Consider the following 26,829-nt stretch of genomic DNA (forward strand, 5'->3'; position numbering starts at 1 on the left):
CACATAAAATTTTTCAATTTTTTTCCAACATCTGTTGTGATAAATATATGATCATCATATTATTTTTGTTTAAAACATGAATGATTTTTCAAATATTAAACCACCCTTGCTTTCTTCACCAAATCTCATTTGATTGGTTTTATTTATTTTGATTTATTTCCTTCTTCTACATGATAATATTTGTTTATGGTATTTGTGTCTATACTTATTTTGAAGTCTATTCTATAATGTTCTCACAGCAGGTAAGTAGCCCCTTTTGGGCCACTGCATTAAAAGGAAGCAATGCCAGTTCATGCTTTGCTGAAGATGAAGTTGAGGCTGGCATGGACAGTTTAACTCAGTGAGGCACACCCCTGTATTCTTTAATTTTTATACTGTGCTGGTCACACAACCCCTCTGAGGGCTGTGGGTGTACAGGAGTTTTACAGTGGGCAATGTGGACAGTTTAAATTATTAGGAGCAATTTCTTTAGCATATTACAATTCCATGGTTCTCTTAACTCAGTGCATTCTGCAGAGCAGGCTTGTAAGAAGACAAATCCAGAAGCTTATTCCTAGACGTTTCTGGGTCTGGGCTGAGAGTTCAGATTCTCTTTACCTCTTAACCACACATATAAATTCTAAGGTAATAATGTTTGTTTTTCCAAAATTTGGTTGAAATTCTCTTATTGCATTTATCTTCCAAATCAATTTTCACTAACAGTATTTTTATATCATCTCTCCACTTAAAAATGTTATCTCTATTTAATCAGAGGGTTTATAGTCTTCCATAGGTTTTATAATTTCTTCATAAAAGTTTTGTCCCTTATTAAATTTATTCCTATGTATTTTGTATTAATGTTACTTTGAAGAGAATATTTCTCATAATTTTTATATCTAGGGTTATATTGCTAAAGTTAATAAAAATAACTTTAAAAATACTTTTCTGTTATTTACCTCACCAAATTATCTTATTAATATTTGTCATTATTTTTAAAAAATCCCTGGCATTTCTTCTTTTATAATGATATTATTGGCAAAACATTAGAGCTCTTATCTCTACTTTTCTGTTTGCTGGATTATTTCCTTGACTTCTACATTCACTAGACCTATAAGATAGTATTAGTCTAAGATAATTAATATTATCTAATATTATCTGTAATTAATAATGGTGCCAGAAATCTCTAGTTCCTCATTTTAATTAAAGTAGTTTAGTTGTTTGTCATTTAGGATGTTATTTTGGGGTAATCACTGGTTTCTATTTAATTGCTTCATTCAGTATTTTATTAAGGATTGTTATATGGAATGGCTGTTTTTTTAGTCTATTTAATATTTGTTAATATGAATCTATGATCTTACCCTTTCATTTGGTGATCTAATTAACTGTGTTGATAGAGCTGATAAATTAAACCAAACCTCCATTTCTGAAAAGCAAATAGATCAGCACATATCATTTTTTATAAGAATTTCAAGTGTAATTGGTAACATTTTAATTAAAATTTTGTATCTATGATCATAAGTGATGCTGCTCTATGGTTTATTTTTTATTTTTTTCATCATTGAAAAAATTATAGCTATCATCATCATAAAATGAATCAGGGAGCACTCCCTATCTTTTAAAAAACCTGAGAACCCTTGAATAATCAAATATTTGTTTTTCAAATTTAAATAAAACTCAGTTGTGGGACCGTACATTTCTGGTAGATATTTTTCATGATGTTTGCAATTATTTTTGTGGTATGACCCATTTATTCAAACCTTTTGCTTCTTTTGGAATTGGAGTTTGGGTGTTTATGTATTTCATCCTTTATAAACTGCTTGTTTGAAATTGTATATGTTGTTTTTAAATAATGGGAATAAGGTCTTTGAATATTTGTTAATTTTTAGAATTTTGATTAGTCTTTTAAAAATATTCAGTTGAGTTTTACTTGAATCTGAGGATTTTTAAGCTGGAATAATTTTTTTCAAAACCCTCTTTTCCTACTCTCCTTTTATAGATGGAACAATTTAATGAGCTCATATATACTGTTCCCATTAGTTTGGAATTACGGAGTGAGCACTAGTCTTTATCCTTCCCTGTCAGTTTTGAGATTTTAAAGCTCTTTAAACTGGTTGTGTTTTTCCCTCCCAAAGACGACGCTGCTGACTTGCATCCGTGGTTGGTTGGTTGGTGAAACCTGTCCTGGTATCTGTATGAGAACACGTTTTAATCCTGAAATCCTTTTCTTTCTGTCTGTCAAGTCAGCATAGACCTGTATCAGGGAAAATTACTTTCTGAATGTGGTATTTTTCAGTCACAACAGTTGGCTTTCAAGTTGCCCATCTCTTCACATTTATCAAAGGGCAGGATCAGACCTTGACATTGTTCTGCATAGCCTTCCTTGTAAATTTTCAATATTCAATGAAACTACCACTGACAGCATTTCGGAATGTGTGATCTTTTCAGCTGCGAAGAGATGTTATCCCCCTGTACTTTTGCTGTGAGCACATCTCTGTAGTTAAAAACTAAAAGCAGTTATTTTGTTAACACTCAGATTAGATCTTTAATTAAGCTTTCATCCCCACTAGTACAGACAATGATGTCAAACATGTAAGCCCTGGGAGAAAGTAAATTCTTTCCATAGGCTTGTATCCTTCAGTGCTTTGTGAAGAAATTTAAAAATAAAACTCTTCTAGGAATTTCTAAGGGCATGTTGAACAGCTAATTGTGAGCATAGAAGCTTCATTTAATTTTATTTCAAACGCTATGACTTGAGTTAAGCCAACAGAAACATTTGCTTAGGGGATTTAGATCAAGAGCTTGTTTTTAATCAATTGGATTTTATTTAGATATTTAATGTTATCATATGAAAGAGCTTTCGGTTATCTACAGAGCTTAATGGTAAATAAGTAAAAATGTAATTTTCTTTATCTGAATGACATTTGAATGTATGCAGGGATAACATGCTAAAGCAAAGAACTTTTAAACTTTCAACAGGAGAGCTTGTATGTGTATGACTTGCATTTGTTTTTGCAGGAGCGTTTATTTATTTTGGAGTGCATCAGTCTCCTGGAGTGGCCAAGCTTGGAAGTCCTATTCTTATAAAATCACTCACTGCCTCTACCCCATGTCAGGTAACCAATTATTGGAATTTACATAGGCCATTCTGTGGTTGTAAACTGTTAGTCTTGTGTTACTTGTGCCAGTAAATTCCTTCTATGTTTTCCTGCCATTTTCATGATAAATTGAGATATTTACATGAGCTATTTCAAAATGAAATATCATGTCCTTCCAAAAGACCATTTGTGACATATAACTTATACCATTCTTTTTAGGGACCCATTAATGAGAATTTCTATCATTTTTGTATTCCTTGCACATAATTCTTCCAGTAATCCAAAGCTGTGGATATGCATTGCTGAAACTGGTTATTTTGGCCACCCATGTTAATTGAGTAAAATACAATACATTAAATCAGGCTTGTTGAAAGATGAAAGGATGAATAAAGGTAAATATGTGAAAAATAATGCAATGACTCATAAAGTTATAAAGAATCAGAAATTTATAAATATATAAAGGAATCATAAAAATTGTAAATATGAAAAAATAATTACGTTTTCTGAAATGTTATTTTTTTCAATTAGTCTTTCTGGTGCCAGGTAAGCAGACCAAGTGAAAAGACCATCTATTTCAGCAGCACGGAAGAGAGGAAAGCAGGGCTCTGGAGTCAGACAGACCTGGTTCAAACCTTGGTTCTGCCACGGATTATATTCTCTCTTTGAGACTCAGTGTCTACACTGGAAGCATAAATATTCACATACCTTCTTCACATGGTTTTGAGAATTAAATTGTGATTAAATAAAGCAGCTGGCAAAGTATTTGGCACATAGTGGGTGTTCCCTAAACACAATTCCTTTCTTTTCCATGAAACTAACAGCTAAATTAGATTTTTTTGGGGCAGTTTGCCGTGTTTTCAGCTCTTTTTTGAGACCCCTTAGGATTTCATCTTATTTTATTTCTTTAGTTATCATAAAATAATGGACATCAATACTGCCCTGCCCTAAATTTACTGCCTGCAAGTGTAGGCTTACAGCAGTTCGCTGAGGTTTTCCTGGTGATAAATGACATACCACCCAGAGGCATGAATCTATGTGTTCAGCTTGATATAAGTGTAAATGGAATTGCCCAGCACCCTCGGTGTATTGTACTTATGCCTTTTTTCTTTTTCCTCATTTTTTCCCTGCTCATTTCTTGTTAGGATTAGAGAACTAGGGATTAGATTAGGATTAGAACAACTGCCTGGACTCTACTTCTTCCTCACCCAGATGTCCTCTACACTCTCCCACCTTTGATTTATTTTAATTAAATCCTGTGTGATCGATACCGATTTTTCTTGAGAACTCCTGAAGCGTTTACTTGCTCTTTAAAAGTACTTGAGAAGCTTACTTAGCTTCAATTCAAGGTCATACAATGAAGTAATGCCTTCACATTGTTATATGTAAGAAAGACATTGGTTACAAAACAATAGAATGTATTAATTCTGCCTGTTTTGCAGAAGAACTTTGGAACCAAACATTAAGAGCTTATCAGAAATTCCTGAGAACTCACTGAGAAATCACAAAAATTGTTTTTCTTTTTAAAGATGATCTATGTTGTTGAAAATGTATCTCATTTTATGATTATTTCCACTTGAGGACGCTTTTCTCTGTTGTTGCTTAAATTTGGGGCTTAGCTGCAGAAGTTATTTAGGTGGGGCCTCAGTGAAAGCAACAGGTTAGATGCCAGATTTCTTCCCTCAGAACCAAGGCCCCAACCTCCCAAGGCCTTAGGTACCGATTTAGTGGTTTGCCTTGGTTTCTGGAAAAGTGAGAGTGTTTCAAGGAGCCATGTCAGATGCCAGAAGAGGAATTTATTTTTTCCCTTTGTATCTGCTCAAATGGTAGCAACGTTTGAGTGAGAGGGAGGGCTGCTTGGATTGCTCAATATTCTCTGCAGCTGCGGGCGTCATGTTAGAGTGCTGAGAAGGTTAGTCATGGTCCGAGCTACACGTAGCTGAGGTTCTCTCCCAAAGGAGTGCTCTAGGAATATAGTATTAGTTTTCTATAAGTTGTGGTAACATGTGATACTTTCTTTCATAAATGTTACAGAATCAGTGAATAAACCAAATTCTTGTCTTCTCAGAGTAGTCAGAAAATCCAGCCCATCTCCCTAACTGAAAGATATTGACTATAGTTGTATTCATGCAGTAGCAAACATTCTTCATTGTGAATGCTTCAGTGTGAGGCAGTCGGGTAACCGAAGTCAGACACTTTCATAATTAAGCCTTCATTTTATGAAATTATATTTTTTCCCTGCATAATCATATCACACTAATACAGTTAAGAATACTTTTTGTTGACAGGACCTTAAAGGACTATGAGGCTTTCTTTTGAGTCTCTTTTTCAAACAGCAGACTTTTAGGGTCATTTTACAAGAATTACCTGGTACTGTATGCAGAGCCAACACATAGCATCAACGTACACAGTTGTTCTGGCAATTAATCAGCTTTCAAGATGTGAACTTTAATTTAAAAGCCTTAAAAGTCCCTTGAGTCAGTGGTGGAAACTTGGCACTTTTCCTTGGGAGAGCCAGGATATAGGACAAACAGACCATGTGGGAGCTAGATGCTACTGTCTTATTGATGTTAAAATTCTGTTACTGTTTGCAATTAACTAGGAAATATCAAATATGAAGAGATTTATGTTAATATTGTTTGAGCTCTCATATTTGAGTTATTGTATAAAAGACATAATACCTCACTTTTAGGACTTCACAATTAAATATTGGAAGATTGATAATACTAAGCTTCTGCTTTCAAAGCTAGTTTGTATGTTTTTCTATTTAAAAAAAATTCTCCAGCTTGTTTTGCATTTGATAATCTTTAATTTAAAAATTCATAAAATCAAAAAAAATGAATTAGGATATCAGGCAGGGAAAAGATGGATGAAGCAAGAGATGGGTTTGTTGCAAAAATAAATCAGGGTCTGGCTATACATTGAATCTGAGTTTTCCAGCAGCCCGTGCGGAGAGAGGTGTGTGAGTCATCAGTTGGTTCAGACTCAAGGAAGTAGAAAGAAACAAAATACAACAAAAATATTTCTTTTGCTACATCCCCCCTGTGCACACGGTGCACACAGTGATAGCAATGTAAGCGCTCTCTCTGATCCAGTACACATACTGCTTACCTACTCTGTGCTGATCACAGCCCTTGATGCGGGGGCTACAACGGGGACAACCTACACGCATGCTTGCCTAACAAACTGTAGAGTTTAGAGAGGGCTATGGCCTCAATTGAGTAGAAAATGCTACAAGAAGGTGAGTACAGTGTGATAGTAATAACCCACTATAACAGCTCTCTCAGTGAGTTTTGAAAGGCTGTGTCTTATATGTTCCCCAAATAGAGTGATAAACTCCTCTCAAAGAGAAACTTAGGGAAAAAAGTAGTTGGATGAGGGGCTGGAATGGTGCCATCCTGCTTTCTTCCCTGATTGCTGAACCCAAGGAGACATGTTAGAATATGTGATGGAGTCTATAGGATGCCACAGTTATGGGAAAGGTTGAACAGGTCCTTTCTCCAATTGTGTATGATGAAAACTGATAATTTAAATGAGAAAAACAGGTTATGTTTTATTGAAGATTTCAAACTTCTACCTAAGCTTGTTCAGATAAATAATAATCAGGCAAAGTCATAATTATGATGGAGTCATGAAAACCACTCTGTTAAAGATGATGTGTGTGAGAGAGAGTGTGTGTGTGTGAGATGAGTGATCCTCCACCCTCACCACCAACATGGATTTTATTCCCACCTGAATTTTGAGGAGCTGCAGACATTGTAACTTCTTTCCTTTGCTTTATATATTTATTTATTTTTACTGTTTTTATTCTAGATCTTGAGGATGTAGCAAGCAGGTGTAGCAAATACTAGGCAGGATTCAGTGTGAAACAGAGAAGGCAGAGAGAGCTGAGCATGTGGACACCACTGAGAAAAGCCATGACGATCTGACCTAGGAGCTCTGATGTGGGGGAGCAGTTGGAACAAAGACTATAGGAAAGTTGAGGAAAGAAGCAGAAAATCTGAAGAATAGAGTTTCAGCTGGAGGCCGACCAAAATCAAATGAAACAGAAAACAGAGAATTAAGGAAGAAACAATTTTAAACTTTAAAATAATGCTGTGCTACGACCTTCAGAGATAGAAGTATCAGAGAGCCTCATTACTCTGGTGCAGAGCTGGTTCCCCCTCTAGCAAGCATCACAGGGCACCACAAATGCCAAAGTGGTGGGTCGAGCCAGTCACACCCGTGCCCAGTAACTGGGAAAAGTCGCTGGCTAAGCTGTCCTTTTGTAGTAAAGTGAAAGATCTGGTATTTTCAAAAACATGTAAGCAATATAAACTTAGAGAATACAACTAAAAATGAAATAATTTGAGTGCCATTTTTCTCTCTCCGATTTGCAATGAAAAGAACTCTGTTGGAAGCCGTTCTTAACCACACAAAGCTGTCTTGAGTACAGTGACTCAGGCTCTCTCCGTGGTCACACCATTTAGGAAAAGTGCTTTAGTGATAAGCCAAGAGAAATAAAACCAAGCCTTTAATAATAACATTTTATTTAGTTGCTTTTTAATGAATCAGGCAGCATCAAGAAAATAATTGCCTTTAAAATGATAACTAGTAAATACATTTTAAATGGTTGGTTTAATTTTAACACACATGCTTTCCAGCTTTGTTTAGTTGAATTTTCTGTGATGACAGAATCTTTCCTCTGTTATGTCCAGTATGGTAGCCACTGGTTACATATAGCTCTTGAGCACTTAAAATGAAATGAGTATGACTGAGACACTGAATTTTGCTCTGTTTCAGTTTAATCAGTGTGCCTGTAAATAGTCACACTATTTTCATACCTTTGTCATTATACACATTACACTTAATTGTTTTTCTTTTCACTCTCCCTTATAAAACTCTGAGGTCCATAAGGACCCTAACTCTTTTTACATTTTCTATACATGTATAGAGATACAGAGCAGATTCTCTCTCTGTGTGTGAAAGTTTATGACATTTCCTTAAGCACTGATGCTAATTGTTCCTCTCATCCCTTCTTTTTTTTTTTTCAATATCTATTAGCTGAATACCCACTAAATACATGTTTAAATAATCTGTATTATAACAAGTTAATAATAAATAATATGTCTGTGAGGAAGTCACAGCATGCATAGAGATTTTGAGTTATGGCTTAGTGTTCTGCGGCACTTGTGTGTCATGTTGAGAGCCACAGAGGCTGTGTGCCTGATGAGCGCCTCTCTGAGATCACAACTATTACTGACTTCTGCTCAATGATTTTGCCCCTACCAATATTAAAGTTGGAATGACTATGGGAAGGTCTCTTAGTCTATAATAAAAAGAATCTTCTTAAGTCTCTATAATGCCAATTCTATTAAAGTAGTAAATTAAATATAAGTTCTAAGCTTTTATCCTATTGAATATGGATCCCATTGGTATTTACTCTTAATACTATTAAAACCACTTCGCCCTGTTGAGGTACTGACAATTTGACAGCTTGAAATTCTGGTGGGGCAGGCACATCTCTTGTACAACTAGGTATAAAGCTCACTTTTGCATATTTACAAGCTTGGAACATGCTGAGGCTACTGCAGGGATCAAATCTTAATTGTAGTTGAGGAAAATAATTCCTCCCTTTCCATATCATTTAATTAAACAGTTCCATTTGACTTTACATTTCTCACTTGTCTGACTCACTTACCTGAGTTAAGGGGAGTGTGGTAGTAAAATATAAAATGAAGTAGACAAGCAGAAAGAATTTTTTCATCAGGTGATGGCAGTTAAATGTGTAGCACATTGGTGGTTTTAAACCTAACAGTTTTTTTTTTTTAAAGAGCATTTGAAAAATTCTGTGTACTTCCATTTCCACTGACACTGAAATTGGGACCAACCATGAAATAAGTGACCCACTTATATATGCACTAATATCTCTCCATGTGACAGAATAAAAGCATGTGATGGAAAAAACAGGAACAAAAACAAGAATTGAAAAATCTAGTGATAGTGAGAAGGAGTCACTTTGAATCCAAGAGAAGGCTGTCATTTCTGAGGGGCCTCTCTCTGAATGGTGTGTTTCTTTGAAACATGCACCCTTAGCACTCTGTATGTCATAATGAGAAGAAAAAAATTTTCTATGTCTGAACTTATTTTTATGGAGATTTTATTGAATATTTTATAGCATGAATCATCCCACTATTGAGGGAATTTCTTTTTTCCTTGGGGAGTGCCTGGTATCTAGTAAATTCTTGGTAAGTGTTGGTTGAGTAAATGACGGTCCTGAATTCCATGATATAGCTACTGTTGTGTGCACTTAAATAGACCTCTCTCTATATTTTCATCACCTGGTTAAACTGTCACACCTTTAGATTATGTTCTAAATTCATAGTGAGTAGGATCCAGGCTTCCTAACCTTAAAACGAATGTTTTCCTGGTTGGATTATTCATTTTATCATATAAGCCTCCAAGCCCTTTGATAGTATCACAATAAGAAGGAATTAATGAAAAGTACTTGTTACAATTTTCTTCTGCCTGGGAAAACAGTTTTTTCAGAAAAGGTTTTCTTGGTTTGGTATTTGAGACATCAAGAAGAAATGTCTAGTAAAACCTGGTTTTGTAAGTCCGTCAGAATGTGTCCCTCCACAGATTTATAAGATGCAAGACAAAAGGGCCCTGGGGAATTTCTGTGGAGGCAGAGTGGTGCCGCCCATGGTAGTGTGGACAAATACGTGTCCTCACACTTGTCCTGGTAGTGCATGAGCATCCCAGTTCTTTAGCCAGCTGTGTGGCATGTGTTCAGAATACACTGGTACAGCAGGTGTGAGCCTTTCCCTAAGGGTAGAATAGGATGGCAGAGGATGTACTTAGCATTTTCTGGGCTTGCATATTGGAAGAAAGAAGAATTGAGATGACTATATTGATACCAAAGTTGTCTGGGATATTTTTAATTATAGAAAAGCTACTGGAGACAGGTAAGTGGAATACTTATATCATTGTAAACCTGTTTTCAACAGGTGCGGTTTTGGTATCGTTTGTCTCAGCATTCACATCTCTCAGTTTTTACAAGAACATCCCTGGATGGGAATTTGCAAAAGCAAGGTGATCTAACTGGAATCTCCGAATCTCAGTGGAAGCAAGCAAAAATTGATCTCGATGAGATGGATGGAGAATCTACTCTGCCTTTTCAGGTAGGCACATAAGAAATTAATACAATTCAGCAGGCAATGCTTACTTAATGCTAATATTTTCAGAGAACAATAGACTTATTTGATATTAATAAAGCAAGCACCTTCAAAATCAGGGATGAGTGGAGAGGTTATATTGACTGAGTGCTCGAGTTAATGTGTGGAAGCTGAGCAAAAGTGGAGATAAGAACAAGGATGGCAGAGAGGAGAGTGATGTAACAGGACAATACTTATTTTTTAAGTGAAAATGGTGGGTTATATGAAACAACAAAAAAATCTGATGTGGGTTGTACTCCCATTTTAATCCATTTCCACGTTTTCTGCTGCCCATTGAGAATTTTTATCTACTTTCTCTGTCATTTTCTTGATTAAAAATAGGGAAAGCGACTGTAGTTTATCAAATGGGTGCCACAACTTCTACCTGCCTAGGCACGGCTCCCTTCTGGACATGTGAAAAGAGTAATTTTAGAAACTAGATTGGGTGGTTGAATATAGTAGAAAACAGTGCCTTCTGAGTCAGATGGTCTGAGTTCTGCTCAGCTTGTGGTGTGCTAAGTGGCTGTGCAAATGGGAGGGTGAGAAAGTCATTGCTGGGGTATTAGGAGTCCCTGATATACATACCTCATCTGGTCTTCATTTCTGAACCAACCGAGATAAATACAGAAGTCAAACAGCAAAATATTTAGAGAAGATGCATTTTGAATCTGTAGCCACATGTTTAAAAATAGTTTTTCAGCTCAGAATAAGCATATTCTCCTAAAGAATGGCTAACTCTGCTAAAGAATTTGGTTTGGACCATTAGCTGGAGATATTGTCAGAGGGCACATCTCCTGACTACAAACTGGCTCCCTGAACTGGAGGGAAGTGTTGAATGAGAGACAGAGAGGATGAGCTGAGCATGCCCAGTTTATACTTCCGGCATGACCCATCAGTTAGCTCCTCCTCTCCCCTGGGAAGGGCGCAGTAAGAGCAGTGAGACTGCAGGGAAGTTCCTGTGCCTGGAAGCAGAAGGTATAGGGGGTAAGCATCGATTCTATTATAAAGTGGTGTATGTGTGTAAAGCACATGGCAAATAATCTGGCAAGAGTAACCATACAAAACTAACTTTTATTATTACTGTATTGATTACCCAGACATCGTCTGGAAATAGTAGACACTCAGTAAATATGAGTATTTTCCTTTATTTTGAAAAGGACTCTCCCCTTGACCAGAACACCAAGTTCAATGATTAGAGGCTTCTTCACTCAGGGAAAGTCTGCAACTCCCCTGATTCTCAAGAATCATATTTATGATTCTACTCCCATATCAAATGAACAAAAACTCCAGGAATGTACTAACTTTTAATTGTAAAATGTAATAGTCAGGGAATCACTTAACTGTCAATCTCTATTATATGTTGCAGGACAAACAAAAGCAGAACAATATGATCCCTTGCCTCGTTTATTTATATTCTATATAATTTTTTCCATTAGGTTTGCTTTTAGTTAGAATGAAACATACCACTAAGATCTTTCAGAGTCTATTGTTAATTGACATTACTGGGAATTAAAAAGAATGTTCTTGGCCACACAAAAACCTGCACATGGATGTGTATAGCAGCTTTATTCATGATTTCCAAAACTTGGAAGCAGCCAGGATGTCCTTCTGTAGGTGAATGGATAAACAAACTGTTGTATATCCGGACAGTGGAGTATTATTCTGCAGTAAAAAGAAATGAGCTATCAAGAGATGAAAGACATAAAGGAATCTTAAGTACATGTTGCTAAGTAAAAGACGCCAATCAGAAAAGACTATATGCTGTATGATTCCAACTAAATGATGTTCTGGAAAAGGCAAAACTATGGTGATAGTAAAAAAATCAGTGGTTGCCAGGGGTTGTGTGTGTGAGGGGGGTTGAGGGAGGAGGGATGTAGAGGTGGGGTACAGAGGATTTTTAGGGCAGTGAGAACACTCTGTATGATAATACAATAATGGATCCATGTCATTGACCATTGGTCCAAACCTATAGAATGTACACCACCAAGAGTGAGCCATAACATAAACTGTGACCTTTGGGTGAAGATGATGTGTCCATGTAGGCCTGTCAGTTGAAGCAAATATCCCACTCTAGTGGAGGATGTTGATAATGGGGGGGACTGTGCATGTTGGAGCAAGGGGTATGTGGGAATTCCCTGTACCTTCCCCTCAATTTTGCAGTGAACTTAAAAACTTGTTTAAAAGTCTTAATACAAAATAAAATACAACACCAGAATCCCCTTTATTTGAACTAATTCTTTGAGAAATATTATGAGTTGATAGGCCTGCTATTCTTTTCTAGGTCTGGAAGCACCATTAACCTCTCACTATTATTGAAGAGAGTCAGCACAGTGTAGTTTTTTTTTTTCTTTAATAGTTGTTCCTTTGGGGTTTTGGTTTTTGTTTCTCTTTGCCATGCTTTGCAGTGCAAATTGAGTCTACTCTTTATTATCTGGGGTGTATTAACTGTTTTGTAGGTGGACCAGTGGTTTGATAGGATTTCATGACTCAGCAGTAACAGATCTGTGACGCTTACTAAAGCAGCCCTGTTCTGCTGCTCAGCTCTCCCTGTCCTTCCCCTCCTGGGTGGCTCTCTCCTCCCGTTAGGGAGCTCCTAATCCATACTAGCCAGCCTCCACTCACTGTGATGTCCTTTGAGGGAAGTGAGCAGGCCTGGGCTCTTGCTGCCTCCAGAAGGTGCGAGTTTCATTCTTTGCATCTGTTTCCTCTTAATTCTTGTTCCTTGACTATAGTACAGGTTTGTTTTAGAAACTACAGGTGAGTGAAAAGAAAAATTTCCTCAAATTTCGTCATTAAGAAACCTGTTACAGGTCCACATCTCTAATAAGCAATTTGAAGATTAAAATTTGGAAAGTGGTAAGCTTTTGAGAAATGAAGTTAGAGGCAAAATTTAGCCTGACCTGAACCTGGGAGAGCATTTATGTAGTTCATTTAGTGATATGTTTGATTTACAGTGCTGTCCCCAGTCTCCCTATGGGCATCATGTAATACACATGACATGTGTTACATTAATATTCTCAAATCTGAACTGTTCAAGTTTCAAAACCCAGCTAGCCCCAAAGACTTGAGAGAAGGAATTGTGAGCCTGTGTTGACATTCTGGTGTGAATCAGTACAGATTTTATTCACATACACATACACAAACACAAACACATGATATGTAAATATACACAGTCATACATAGACATATACATGTGGTATTATTTAATAGATTAATAATACCTATTTTAAATATTTCAAACAAGTAAAAGTACAGAGTCTGGCAAATACACTTGGACTCACACCTTAGACTTAACTAATGTTAACATTTTGTTTGCTCATAAATGTTAATATTTGTTGCCTATGGTGATATAGCTTTTGTCTTCTTTGCACCACTTTCTATTCCATTTCTTGTTCTCTGCTGGAAAACAAATGCTAATATTATGTTGGTTTTAACCTGATTTCTGTAAATGTACTTTCAATGATACGCAAATATGGAGAGGATTCCAGCTAGGTACAGTACTACTTCATTCTTTTATCAACAGCATGTGGAAGAGATTATACCTACAAATAGTCTAATTTATGCATATTCAAATAATTCAAAATTTATCTTCTCGGAAACAGGTTTCTTTGGCAGTTTAAATTTGGAGCACCTAATCATTTAAGGGTGACCTTAGTCATTAGCCTGATCAGTTCAATGTGACTAAACTGTGAACATATTTATACAGCATAATCCAGTCCAATCCAAACATCAGAAGAAGGGCATCAGACTGTGTGACCTCTGTGTTCCCTGGAAGCCATGAAATTCTGTTCAGTGTGGTCCTTTTGATGTCTCTGCAGAGGACACCAGAGTACAGATTGCTTGGAGTTCCTTAGGAAATAAGTACCTGAGTTAGGGCACTCTTCTTGGTGGAAAAGGATAAGGCTTGCTCTCTATTCTGTAAGAACAGCAAACTAACAACATTCCCACATTCTCTATATCCTGTGCAGTTTCTTTTTTATTGGAAGAATGTAAGTCAATAGCTAATTTTTTTTCATTTTGAAGAATTGATTTTCCCATTTGTAGGGTAACGTTATTGTAAAATCTCCAGTTGTTCCCACACCCTCATTGCCTGAGAGAACTCCTAAGTGTTTTTGTTAAAGCATATTATTAACCACATTAATATTCTTTCCAATCTGTTTTAACTTGGCCTCATTTAATACATTCAGCCTTTTATACAAATATGTTAATTTAACATTTCTGTTTTCCCTAACTGCTGTTCTGAGTTTTAGTATCTAAAGGTGGCACTTTTTCTGAGTGCTGTCTATTGATTTCCAGTTGATCTCCTTTCTTTGAGTTTCCTACTGAAGCATGATTATGTCTTATTTTTAGGTTGGGTTTTAAATGGACCCTTCTGCGAAATTTTCCACAGTGATTGATACCATGTTCAGTCTTTGTCAGAGTCAATGATAGAAATCAATAACAATTTCATGACATTATATGAAGATTCAGTGAAGGGTCAGATTTGCAATATAAAAGAAGCTGGCCTAGTCTCTGTAAGGCTGTTGTATCCTCAGCCTTCCTAACGAGGGCTTCATTAAATGTTGTTTCACCAGCTAGCTCTGTTCCTGAGCATCTGTTAACAATTGCTCATCTCTTTATTTCACTGTAGCAATACAGCAAGCATAATCATTAATGGCTTATATTACATGTTTTTTACTGAATATGTTGACCTTCAACAAATTAGTTCAGCTCTCTAAGCTTCTGTTTCCTTTGCTTTAATGAGGTTGGAAATAGCACCATATTCCCATGGTGAAAACAAGTGAATGTGCCTACTATGTAGTAAGTCCTAAATAAAAGGTTGCTATTGCTCTTATTATTAATACAACCATCATTCAACAATTACTGAATTTCAGTTTTTACTTCTTATGTTTCTACTTTCTCCATTTCCTCTTAGATTCATTTTTATTCATTTTTGTTATTCTTTTTAAAAATAAAATATCAAAGAACCAAAATCTAAATATGCTAGTTGAGTATTTCTGTGGAAAAGCTTCCCTTCATTTTGCAGATTAAAAAGGAATCACTCCATTATAAACAACATTTACAAGTTGTCGGCGTTCCTGAAGCAAAAACAAGAACTGAGTTTGCTCATTCAGGGAATAATATAATACAATTGAATAAAACAATTTCAGCAAGATCCTGAAAAATAGTTTTCAAAGGGAAATACATATAATTTGAGTTTTAAATTCTCAAATTGTCTTGAGATTCTTATAAAATGAAGTTTTCACTCTACCTTCATCCACAGTTGAAAATCTCTTCTGAGAAACCTTTCTCAGCTATTGACCATTCGTCGCTACTTTAGCTCCTAAAGGGAACTTGCTTTTGGTCACAAATCAAAAGATTAGCTTGGTTAAAACAAGCAATAAAAAATAGGTAGTAGATGATTTTTAAATCAGCTGTGTATTATTTATGCATTCTTAGAGAAAGTGATTGTTTTTCTTTTTAAATTTGGTAGGTTTTAATTGTATAATTTTTCATCTCATGGTCCTGAATTTAAATATATAGAAGTGAGCAAGCAGAGGTGTAGGTGACTTAATGTTTTTATTTGGCTGTGGAAGCTGTTTTATACTTACATTTTAATATGAATATCTAAGAGTCTTGTGGTTCTCTTCGGACAAAATGTTATAACCGTATTTTAAACCCCCTCCCATAGTTCCACTTCAGCTCACCCCAGTGCCCACCCACTCCCTTCACAGACTTAGGAAGTGCCCTAAGCACCTTATCTTTCTTTTCAGTCTTTCTTTTAAGTAATATAGGCCTTCAAAGGTGGTGGTCAACAAATGCTTGCTAATGAGTCTGCAGAATTAAGCACCTGCATTTTGATTGACTTCAGTCCAGGATATATTATAATAATGAATAAAAGGAAAATTCATTAAAGGTTAAAGATGTCCACAATAAATTACAATAACTAATCATGTTAAGCATAATATATTCCTCAATTTCAATGCCTGTATGTACTTCATCAAAATCCTTCTTTAAAACCTGTTACCATTTTCTTGCCTCTTGTATGAAGGCCAAGGTTCTACAGAAACCAGTTCCAATCAGGATTTTAAAAATCATTAAAATAATATACATTGCATTATAAGGTAGCAAAAAGTATAGATAAAGCAATAGTTTCTCCTGACTATCTTCACTTTCTATGTAAGTCTGTGTCTTGAGGTAAATATAGACACTATTTTTACTTATAGACCCATTTTATTTATATTATATATATGTACCACATATATCTGGAAATCAAATCCATTGTGTGTTTTTAGCCTAAGTAATATCATACTATGAAATTTTTCTGTACTTTTTTTTTTACTCATACACTTTTTAAAGGTCCTTCCATATTAGCACATAGCAATAGATACTACTTTTTACCTGGCATAATAGTCAATTGTATGTAACTATTTATTTATTGATTAATGTTTAAATTGTTTTCATTCATTTGCTATCATAACCAACGTTGATGTGAACATTCCTGCAAAGACCTCATGTGTGTGCTTACGTGTGTCTCTCTCTAGTGTAAATGCGGAAAAGTAGGCATAACTTTAGTACTGTTATTTTTCTTTTTAATAGAAGCCATTGAATTGCTCTCCAACTGAGCCATACCAATTCATGCAATCAATCCTTTCCATCTATTACTTGGTTAATTTGTTATACACTTAAAATCCTGCGCTCTGACGTACAGGGGGAAATGTGTTCCTCAGCCCTCTTAGGGTCCCTAGCTAGGTCTGGGAATTAAACTGACAAAGCAGGTTAATAGGAGAAAAGCATGCAAAACTACTTACTGTAAATTTTACTGATATGAGGCCTTGGGAAGGACAAGAAGACTTGAAGAAGCTTAATTCTGGGTGTTTCCATGCTAGGTTTGGTGAGGAGTGGATGGCCATGGAAAGATGTTCTAAATGGAGTAAGCTGGGGAAACTTAGCAAGGCCTGTTCATTCAGATTCCTTTCTGGGTCCCTTTCTCTTCAGATGGAAGGATGCACCTTTCCTCCAGGTATAGGGAGGGCACACCTCTCACGTGAGAGTGTTATGATATGCTTAAGGGAAGATCAGAAATCCATCCTGTACATGCCATTTCTCAAATTCCTTCAGCTTGAAATACTGAATATGTCAAGGTGCTGTATTTTGGGGTAATGTGTCTTGACCTGCATCATCCTATAACACCAGAGTTTTCTGAATATACCACACATGTTCACATCTTGCTTTAGCTTATAGTGTTACCAGTTTCTTAAAGTAACATTCTTAAGCAGCAATTAAAACTGAGGGTTAGTATTACTTCTTTACCAAATCTTTTTTCAAATTCTTTCTCACATTTGTGGCAGAAATAATAAAGGACTCTTCTTTGATTCTCCTAGTACCTTATATATATCTCTTATATAGCACCTCCAGTATAGTTTAATTAATGGATCATACCAAGTGAATGTAAAATCTTTGAGATCACAAATGTTCCCAGGTAAGATGGTGATGAATTTTATCTCCTACCTGTGTCTTGGACTGGTGGGCCTGCTATAAGTCCTTTAGAATTCAGACATAATTAAAACATTTTTTTCTTTCTTTTTTTAACCTCATAGAGTAACAATAATGTGAGTGATTAACAAAAAAGAAAACAAATTATATCAGTCATTATTCAGTGTTAGAATAAATTAAACTAAAGTAGGTGCTTCTGAGTACTTTAGCATATGAATATTATTAACCACTGCTGTGGTTATTGATGGTATGCTTTATCTAATAAGGTTTCTGTATATGTGTACATAATATGTATAAGTATTTAAATATTCTGATATGAAAATGAATTATTGCCTCCAGTAGATCCATTATAAATGAATTCATATCTCGATTGAATTGAGTTGTGAACCACCCAGTTGATTACCCCAAAGAGCTCATTTTAAATGCATATGATTCTTAATGACTCCAATGGGAAGGCAACACTTCAGTAGTGATGAATGTTATAACTTTTAATTGAAACAAGATTACCTAAGATATTAAGGTTACATAAGATACTGTCAAAGCAGTTATGACTTTATACATTTATAATTTGAATGTCTGGTCAAAGCAATTTTCTAAAATTAGATTGGAAGATGGGACAAATGCAAGTGAGGTTCTGTACCCAAAGACATGATTATGACATTTACCTCATGGTATATTTTTAATAATTTGTCTTTTGGTAATTTCAGTTAATTTTAGAAGCTACTCTTTTATCATCAAATGCTACCGTTGCTCTAGATGACATCAGTATTTCCCGGGAATGTGCAATTTCACATAAGTTACTTCCAGCTACCAGCATACTAAATAAAGGTAAGTTTTTCTTGTAGTTTGCAATTGTAAGCATTGAAATAATTAATTCTTTTTGGTATGAAAATATAAAACATATTAGAGTCTTTCAATAAAATAGCTCAAAATAACTAAAGCCAGTATGTGGATTATATCACATGTTCTTGGAAACTAAAACATTTTTAAAAAATGAAGGTGTAACTCTTGGGGGGAAAATATGTTCCCACCCCAGGGTAAATAACCTTTGCATCCAGAATCAGTCAAAGGGAGAAATAAACTGGGAGAAACATGTTTATTGCTTACATCAGTTGTCTACTTCTGCTTGCCTGTGACTCTCGTGACCTGGCTGCAAAAAGGACCCCACCAAACCTCTCTGGTCCCAGTGTGCCCTCGCTCCCCCTGGTAATCACCTATTCATACGGAGATGGACTACTTCTCTCCACCCCTTAGAAATACCTATTGATATGGAGATACTCTAAGGCCAGGCAAGAGATTCTGGAAATACTGCAGTTTTTACCCACAAAAGTAAAAACATGATATATCACAGTCCAGGTCTTAGGCTTTCTTCCAGTAATGTTCTATTTTTTTTGCTAAAATTGTCACATACAGATTTTTTAATTGTAAGAATTATGAAAAAATTTTGCATGTTTTAAAAACAGTTCTATAAAAATTCATTTCTTCTTTGGTTTTGGCACTTCAAATGAGTATCTAATGAATTTCATGTGTCAGAATCACCTAGGAGTTCAAAAATGTATTGTGTTTGGAAAGGTGACTTAAGGCCAGCCGGAAATTTAAATCTTAACTCTAAAATTCTTTTTAAATTCAGAACATAGTATTTTCAAGTAGATAGAGTTTGGCTAATTATTTAAATATTTTGTAGAGAATTTTAATTAAGGGATGGAAAGAGTGTCATGAAAATGGATCTCATATAGTCTAATGTGCATATTTGTAAGTCTAACCATCATACAGGTTCTGAGAATGCATCGGAACAGCACACATTATGCCTGCAGTTACTTTGTCTTTTTGTACAGATGAAATACTTGCATGCTTCAATCAGGCATGTCACACATTTTGAAGTTATATTTTCTTTAATGGAAAAATTGTGTTCTTCCAGCAGCTAAATGCATTAAATCAAGTATGTTGTTGGAGAACTTTGTGGATTAAAAAGTTAAAGAACTTTTAATTAAAGATCCTTTATTAAAGACATCTTTCATTGTTGAGATTGTTTAATTCTACACAGTAATTTTATTTTGTGTTAATATGTATTTACTTTATTCAGAATAAGTGTCATAAACTTAGCCTTTCTGCACTCTATGTGTGTGTGTGTGTGGTTCTGAGACACTGAGGAATGCAAAGCAGCAGATTTAATGAATCTGATGGTTTTTGATGGTTAACCAGCTTTACCTTATTTCTGTAAATATTTTCCTTCACCTAATCAAATATAGCATCACCAAAACTGGAATAGTAAAGAGGCATTAAGTTTGACATTGAAAGAATGTAATTGGAGGCAAAAGTGTAAAGTTTTAAATTATCGCTAAAGTTAACCTTAGCAGAAATTTCTGAGAGTACTTGATCTCACTTACAGATAATTTTTTTCATAAATTAACTCAAAACTCTTTATGTGTGCTTTAGTCTAAACATCAGCTCAGTTGGTTAGGGCATAATCCTAATTAGGCCAAAATTAGATGAATTATTCCTGAGAAGCCAATGGTTTTACACAAAGAAGACAAAAACTTCTTTGTTTTTGCAAATGTGACCAATAGGCAATTATGGGGTCTCCTTTATGGAATTTAGTATTACTACCTGTAGAAATTTAGGAAGGGGAGTTAAAAAATAGGCCAAGTTCCACTGATTTTGAGTTATTTTGAATTCGTGGGTCAGAATGGCCTGAGATTTACCTTGGTCCTCACTTGAATTAAGGCCTTTGATTAGCATGCAAACGGCTACAGCACCTCAGAGCAATCCTTAGAGCATTAGCCTCATATTTACATTTGGAGCACCATCCACAGGATGAAAATACCAAATTGTACTGTAAGTTAGCCTTTTATCTAGCTTCTTCATCTTCAGTACATTTAAAAACTAGTGTTCATGAAGGAGTTAGGCATTCCATTTCTGTGTTGAAGAAAAGGATGTTTTATCCTCTCCGCCTCTTAATTTTGAAGCTGGGTTTGTGCTGAGTGAGGATACGGGCTGCATTTCCTCAAGCAAGGAGTGTGATTTCATTTCTGACTGCCCGAACCTAGCAGATAAAGCCAGTTATGGTGAGTCAGTACTTTGCTCCCTTAGCCATTTTGATAGAGTAGGTCTAGCCAGACATAAGCAGGGAGAGGGAGGAGAAATTTGGTCAATGCTTGCTTACATTCTACATGTTCTGTGACACCTGTTTCCATTGCATGTGTAGTGAAAATATAGATCAGACTGGCTAGTTCCAACATGAGGGAGAAATTGACCAAAACTTCACCCCCAAACCCATTAGCATAGTAAAAATCATGCCCCTTCCTTATTAGCATAGTAAAAATCACACCTCCTGACACCACGACAAGTCCAGGGGACCAACTATGGTAAAAAATTTCCCCCAACTAAGGTGAGAGTGGAGCAATCCCAAATACTAGGGAGACTCCACCTGCTGCCTTTGAAACCTAACTTCACTTAGTGAATATTCATCTCCCTTCATATAAAAAAGGCTCCTTATTGTTCTCTGGGGCAACGCCCTCTGGGTCTGTCTGCACCCCAACTCAGATGTGTACTCTTGCCTTTTTTCTATAATCCTGTTTTCCAAGTAAACTCTTAGTGCTCAGTGGCTTTTCTCCATCCTTTCTTGAATCACTCCAACAAGACCAAGGGTCTATGTGGCAACAGTTTACCGTGTAGTTGCTTTAGTGTTTAGTCACATGGCTGAAATTTATGTGTACACTAAGCCTCTCTTTCTCTGCAGGGGATATGTTCCAAACTGTATCTGCAGGGATACAGTGCCTGAAACTGTAGAGAGTGGCAAACCCTATATATACTGTTTTTTCCCTATACATACATACCTGTGATGAATCTATTAATGGTAACTGAAGACTGGAAGTACCTGCTTAGCTGGGCAGATCCAGCATCACTCAGCAGAACTTCCCTTGGTCTTCAGGCCCTAAGAGGGCAGGCTGCAAAATAAAGTGCTGTTTTGTCTGGGCATGGTAGAATTACAACAGAGAAAATTCATACCACAGTGGTTTTCTACCAGGCTTATGCTGCCATTATGAAAAACTTAGACAAATAATCTGTGTATTTCTACTTAAGAGAATGTTTAAAATTATCAGGGTATCCACTAGTTCCTTCTTGGAGTCTGCAAGTCTGCTCCTGTTTTGTTCCTTCATTTTTGTTTCATCATTATACTACACAAATGAGGGAAATCATTTGGTACTTGTCTTTCTCTGCCTGGCTTATTTCACTGAGCATAATGTCCTCTAGCTCCATCCATGTTGTAGCACAAAGAAGACAAGTAGAGACTCTGTGGCATCTTACTACACTGATGGACAGTGACTGCATTGGGGTATGGGGGGGACTTGATAATATGGGTAAATGTAGTAACCACATTGTTTTTCATGTGAAACCTTCATAAGAGTGTATATCAATGATACCTTAATTTAAAAAAAAGAAGAATATTTAAAGGAAAGAAAAAAAAATGATCAGGGTATCTCAGCAATCAAGCCCGCTTGGCGTCAGCAGGACAAAGTTTGAGGGCCCAAGTAGGAGTTGGAGAGCAGAGTCAGGGGCCTCCTTTGTTCTGGCAGTCTCAGTGTTTTCACAAGTCCATTTCTCCTACACAGCTTTTTTGAAATTAATATGCCACAGTCATCATTTTTAAAGATATCTTTTTAAATTTTTAAAGATTAAAATTATTTTAAGTGATTGTTTTAAGACAGATTTTTAAAAAGTGGAGTTTTTGACTTAAGTGGTTATTTAAATGGACAGTTCAATTTGCCAAATCTTTTTGCCAAAGGCTTTTTGTTAATGAACAGTCATACCAGCAAAGTAGAAAGCCTCCAGTTTTGCTGTGCTTGACGTGAGTTTTGAAATTTGCTTTCAAGTTAATGAAAATACTATTAAGAAGTTCCTATTTTTGTTGAACAAATATTTAGCTTTTTTGAAGACCAAAATAGATAAGACTACTTTTATAGAGCTCTGTTTAGTTCTGGAAAGTAACTCATATACTGGAAAATGAAGGACTCATGTATCAGATCGTATCAGTGATACATTTTCTCATGTCCACATTGGATAAGCAGGACATGTATACTTTATTTTGTTCTAATCTACACTACATAATGTAGATGGAAAATTAAAATTTTATTGAACAACAGTGTATGCTATGAAGATACTTTAATATTCCCAAATAATATTTTCTGAGCACTGTAATATATTTTTATATAAAAACAATTTAGTCATGTGCTTTTTTTCTAAAAATAAATCTATAAACAATTTCTCATTTTCAATTTTTCTATATGATCAAGGGAAAAATCAAGGAAGTCTATCTGTGCACTTGAGTTCTGTAAGGCTAAAAAATCAAAGACAGGTTGAGCTGTATAGGAAAAAGGAGTGATTTATTATTTTTCTTACTTTTCAACTTTAAATTCTGGTGGTATATTTCCCCCAAACTGCTGTATCTGCTAATTGTAGAAATGTGTGCATTAAACACAGGCATTCCACAGTTGATTTTGTGCGTTGATGCTTTTGAAGTCATCTCCATGTGTTTTTATTAATTCATTACCCTCCTGTAGTAGCTGCATTCTGCACTGAGACTTACACATTTCTGTCATACGTGCACTGGTAGAAAGCTTGAATTGTCCATAGCTGTGTTTCTTTTACTCTGTATTTATTGTGTGTGTGTGTATTCTTATTAAGGCTGTGGGTTTTTCTGCATAGTTTCTGAAAAAATGTTTTTAAGAATGTGTCTTTTTGGTGAGATTGGGCATATTTAAACTTAACTATAGAATTAAAGGCTTCCTATCATCCACCTCTCTGTACAATCACAAAATGCTTTTTATTTTAATGAATGATGGGAAAATAAGTTGCTTTTTTCTATCTTATCCTATCATCTTTAAGCCTGACTACAAGAGTCTCAGAATGAACCTAAATTTGCTAATTATTGAGATCCTTATTTTTTATGTTATTTTTTTCTTAGTAAACTAGATTCTCATTTTCTTTGTGATACTGTCCTCAAATTACAATTTAGACAGTTTCCCAGTTGGGAAAAAAACAAAAAACAAAAATCCTCTCCCTTAACAAGAGATACTTGTAAAAGACTGGAATGGAAAATTATTTCGGATGAAGGCTCATTTCTGTGACATAAAACCAAGAAGTGGAGAAAAAATCCATTCGTTCTCATATATGGAGCCATTGATAACTGGGAAAACAAAAACAAATAATTCTGTAGAGAAGTCTGATAAATAACCTATGGTATTTCAGTCCATCTTTGCTGTAGGTAAGTGTGTTGTTAGAGAAATTCAGGACAATAGAGATAAAATAATAAAATAGGTAATAAAGATAGTCAAGATAAAAAAAGGATTTTCCATTCTCATTTGGAAATTCTATTGAGAATAAATTCTGTGTATTTCATAAGAAAGCTTTTTCTGATTATTTAAGAATAAATTTTAATAACTTATGTTATCAGGGCTATCTATGGAGAAATTAGACTTTTTTTTGGTATCATTACTTTGAGCTCATTTGGATTTCATTTTTCAGCAAGGTAATTGTTCTTTTTCACTCTGAAAGCTACAAATTAGAAGTCTAACTGCCTTTTGTTTGTTGGTTGTTTATATGCCCAAACTACTTGAGTGATCTTTTTTCTCTCATCTACCTCTCTTGTCCAGTTTGTTTTTGCTTTCAGATTAGCAGTGTGTGTGTAATGAGAAATAAAAGAAGGCCTAGTGAAACTTTACTATGGCAGAATTAGAATGTTGCTAAGAGAGTGAGGCAAGTTGGCTAGAAAAGCTTTTACCTGGAGAATTAACTTTGTGTCAGGATACTTTGGGAGGGGCCTGGAGAGAATGATTTTGGGAAGCAGGTATTATGTGACACTTGATGTCCTCAGATTAGTTCATTCACTCCACTCTTGATGTGAAGTGTGTTAGAGTGGCCTGGGAAGGTAATAGACTGGCTCTAGGACTGGATCTGGTGTGGAGAAACCAGGAGTTTAAAAATGCATTGACCTGGCAGAGTCAAGATGGCGGCGTGAGTAGAGCAGGGGAAATCTCATCCCAAAGCCACATATATTTTTGAAAATACAACAAAGAAAACTCTTACTAAAAGAGAGACCAGAAGACACAGGACAACAGCCAGACCACATCCACACCTGCGAGAACCCAGCGCCTTGCGAAGGGGGTAAGATACAAGCCCTGGCCTGGTGGGACCCAAGCACCCCACACCCCAGCTCTGGGCAGGAGGAGAGGAGTCAGAGCGGGGAGGGAGAGGGAGCCCAGGACTGCTAAATACCCAGTCCCAGCCATCGGCACCAGAGCGCAGACACAGTGCATGCATGAGGTGCTGGAAACTAGGGAAACAGGACAGTAAGACCTGTGAGTGGGTCCCTGCAGACGTTGCACCCAGAACAAAGAAAAGCGAGTGCTTTTGGGAAGTCTTCAAGGGACAGGGAACCTACCGCTGGACGGAAGCATCCTGGGACACTTAGTCAAGCAGCAGGGAATCTGGGGAACTCAGGGCACTATAACCCCCTGGGCAGCATGGAGTAAGGAGGCCCTTCACGGAGATAAATAGCCTCCCAGCCATTCCCCCTCCAACGCAGCTCCACCATATCAGAGCAGGAGCCCAAGGCAGGCCACGCCCACAGCAACAGCGGAGATAAACTCCATAGCAGCCGGGCAGGAAGCAGAAACCCTGTCTGCGCACAGCTACCCAGCACAAGCCACTAGAGGTCGCTGTTCTCCCAGGAGAGGAGGGCCACAAACCAACAAGAAGGGAAGTTCTTCCAGCCATCACTCGTGCCAGCTCTGCAAACTATTCCTATCACCATGAAAAGGCAAAGCTACAGGCAGACAAAGATCACAGAGACAACACCAGAGAAGGAGACAGACCTAACCAGTCTTCCTGACAAAGAATTCAAAATAAGAATCATACACATGCTGACAGAGATGCAGAGAAATACGCAAGAGATATGGGATGAAGTCCGGAGGGAGATCACAGATGCCAGAAAGGAGATCACAGAAATGAAACAAACTCTGGAAGGGTTTATAAGCAGAATGGATAGGATGCAAGAGGCCATTGATGGAATTGAAATCAGAGAACAGGAACGCATGGAAGCTGACATAGAGAGAGACAAAAGGATCTCCAGGAATGAAACAATGTTAAGAGAACTGTGTGACCAATCTAAAAGGAACAATATCCGTATTATAGGGGTTCCAGAAGAAGAAGAGAGAGGAAAAGAGATGGAAAGTATCTTAGAAGAAATAATTGCTGATAACTTCCCCAAACTGGTGGAGGAAATAATCGAAAAGACCACGGAAATACACAGAACCCACAACAGAAAGGATCCAAGGAGGACAACACCAAGACACATAATAATTAAAATGGCAAAGATCAAGGACAAGGAAAGAGTTTTAAAGGCAGCTAGAGAGAAAAAGGTCACCTATAAAGGAAAACCCATCAGGCTAACATCAGACTTCTCAACAGAAACCTTACAGGCCAGAAGAGAATGACACGATATATTTAATGCAATGAAACAAAAGGGCCTTGAAACAAGGATACTGTATCCAGCACGATTATCATTTAAATATGAAGAAGGGATTAAACAATTCCCAGACAAGCAAAAATGTAGGGAATTTGCCTCGCACAAACCACCTCTACAGGGTATTTTAGAGGGACTGCTCTAGATGGAAGCACTCCTAAGGCAAAATAGATGTCACCAGAGAAAATAAAATCACAGCAAAGAAAGCAGACCAACCAAATACTAACTAAAGGCAAAAAGTGAAATCAACTACCCACTAAAAGCAGTTAAAGGAAAGATGAAAGAGCACAGAATAAAACAACCAACATATAAAGAATGGAGGAGGAGGAATAAGAAGGGAGAGAAGAAAACAATCTCCAGACAGTGTATATAACAGCTCAATAAGTGAGCTAAGTTAGGCAGTAAGATACTAAAGAAGCTAACCTTGAACCTTTGGTAACCACGAATCTAAAGCCTGCAATGGCAATAAGTACATATCTTTCAATAGTCACCCAAAATGTAAACAGATTGAATGCACCAATCAAAAGACACAGAGTAACAGAATGGATTGAAAAGCAAGACC

The 26,829-nt window shown here is 36.3% G+C and overlaps 1 protein-coding gene across 1 annotated transcript in view; it reads left to right on the forward strand.

Moving 5' to 3' along the window:
* Positions 1–26,829, forward strand: part of MALRD1 (MAM and LDL receptor class A domain containing 1) — a 694,454-nt gene that overhangs the window by 85,914 nt on the left and 581,711 nt on the right. Inside the window, exons 12-14 of the mRNA XM_057498267.1 lie at positions 2,995–3,092; positions 10,061–10,234; positions 18,451–18,571. Of these exons, the coding sequence (XP_057354250.1) occupies positions 2,995–3,092; positions 10,061–10,234; positions 18,451–18,571 (393 nt within the window). The remainder of the gene's footprint in view (positions 1–2,994; positions 3,093–10,060; positions 10,235–18,450; positions 18,572–26,829) is intronic.

This window comes from Manis pentadactyla, chromosome 3 (genome assembly GCF_030020395.1).
Source record: "Manis pentadactyla isolate mManPen7 chromosome 3, mManPen7.hap1, whole genome shotgun sequence".
Classification (NCBI taxonomy): domain Eukaryota; kingdom Metazoa; phylum Chordata; class Mammalia; order Pholidota; family Manidae; genus Manis; species Manis pentadactyla.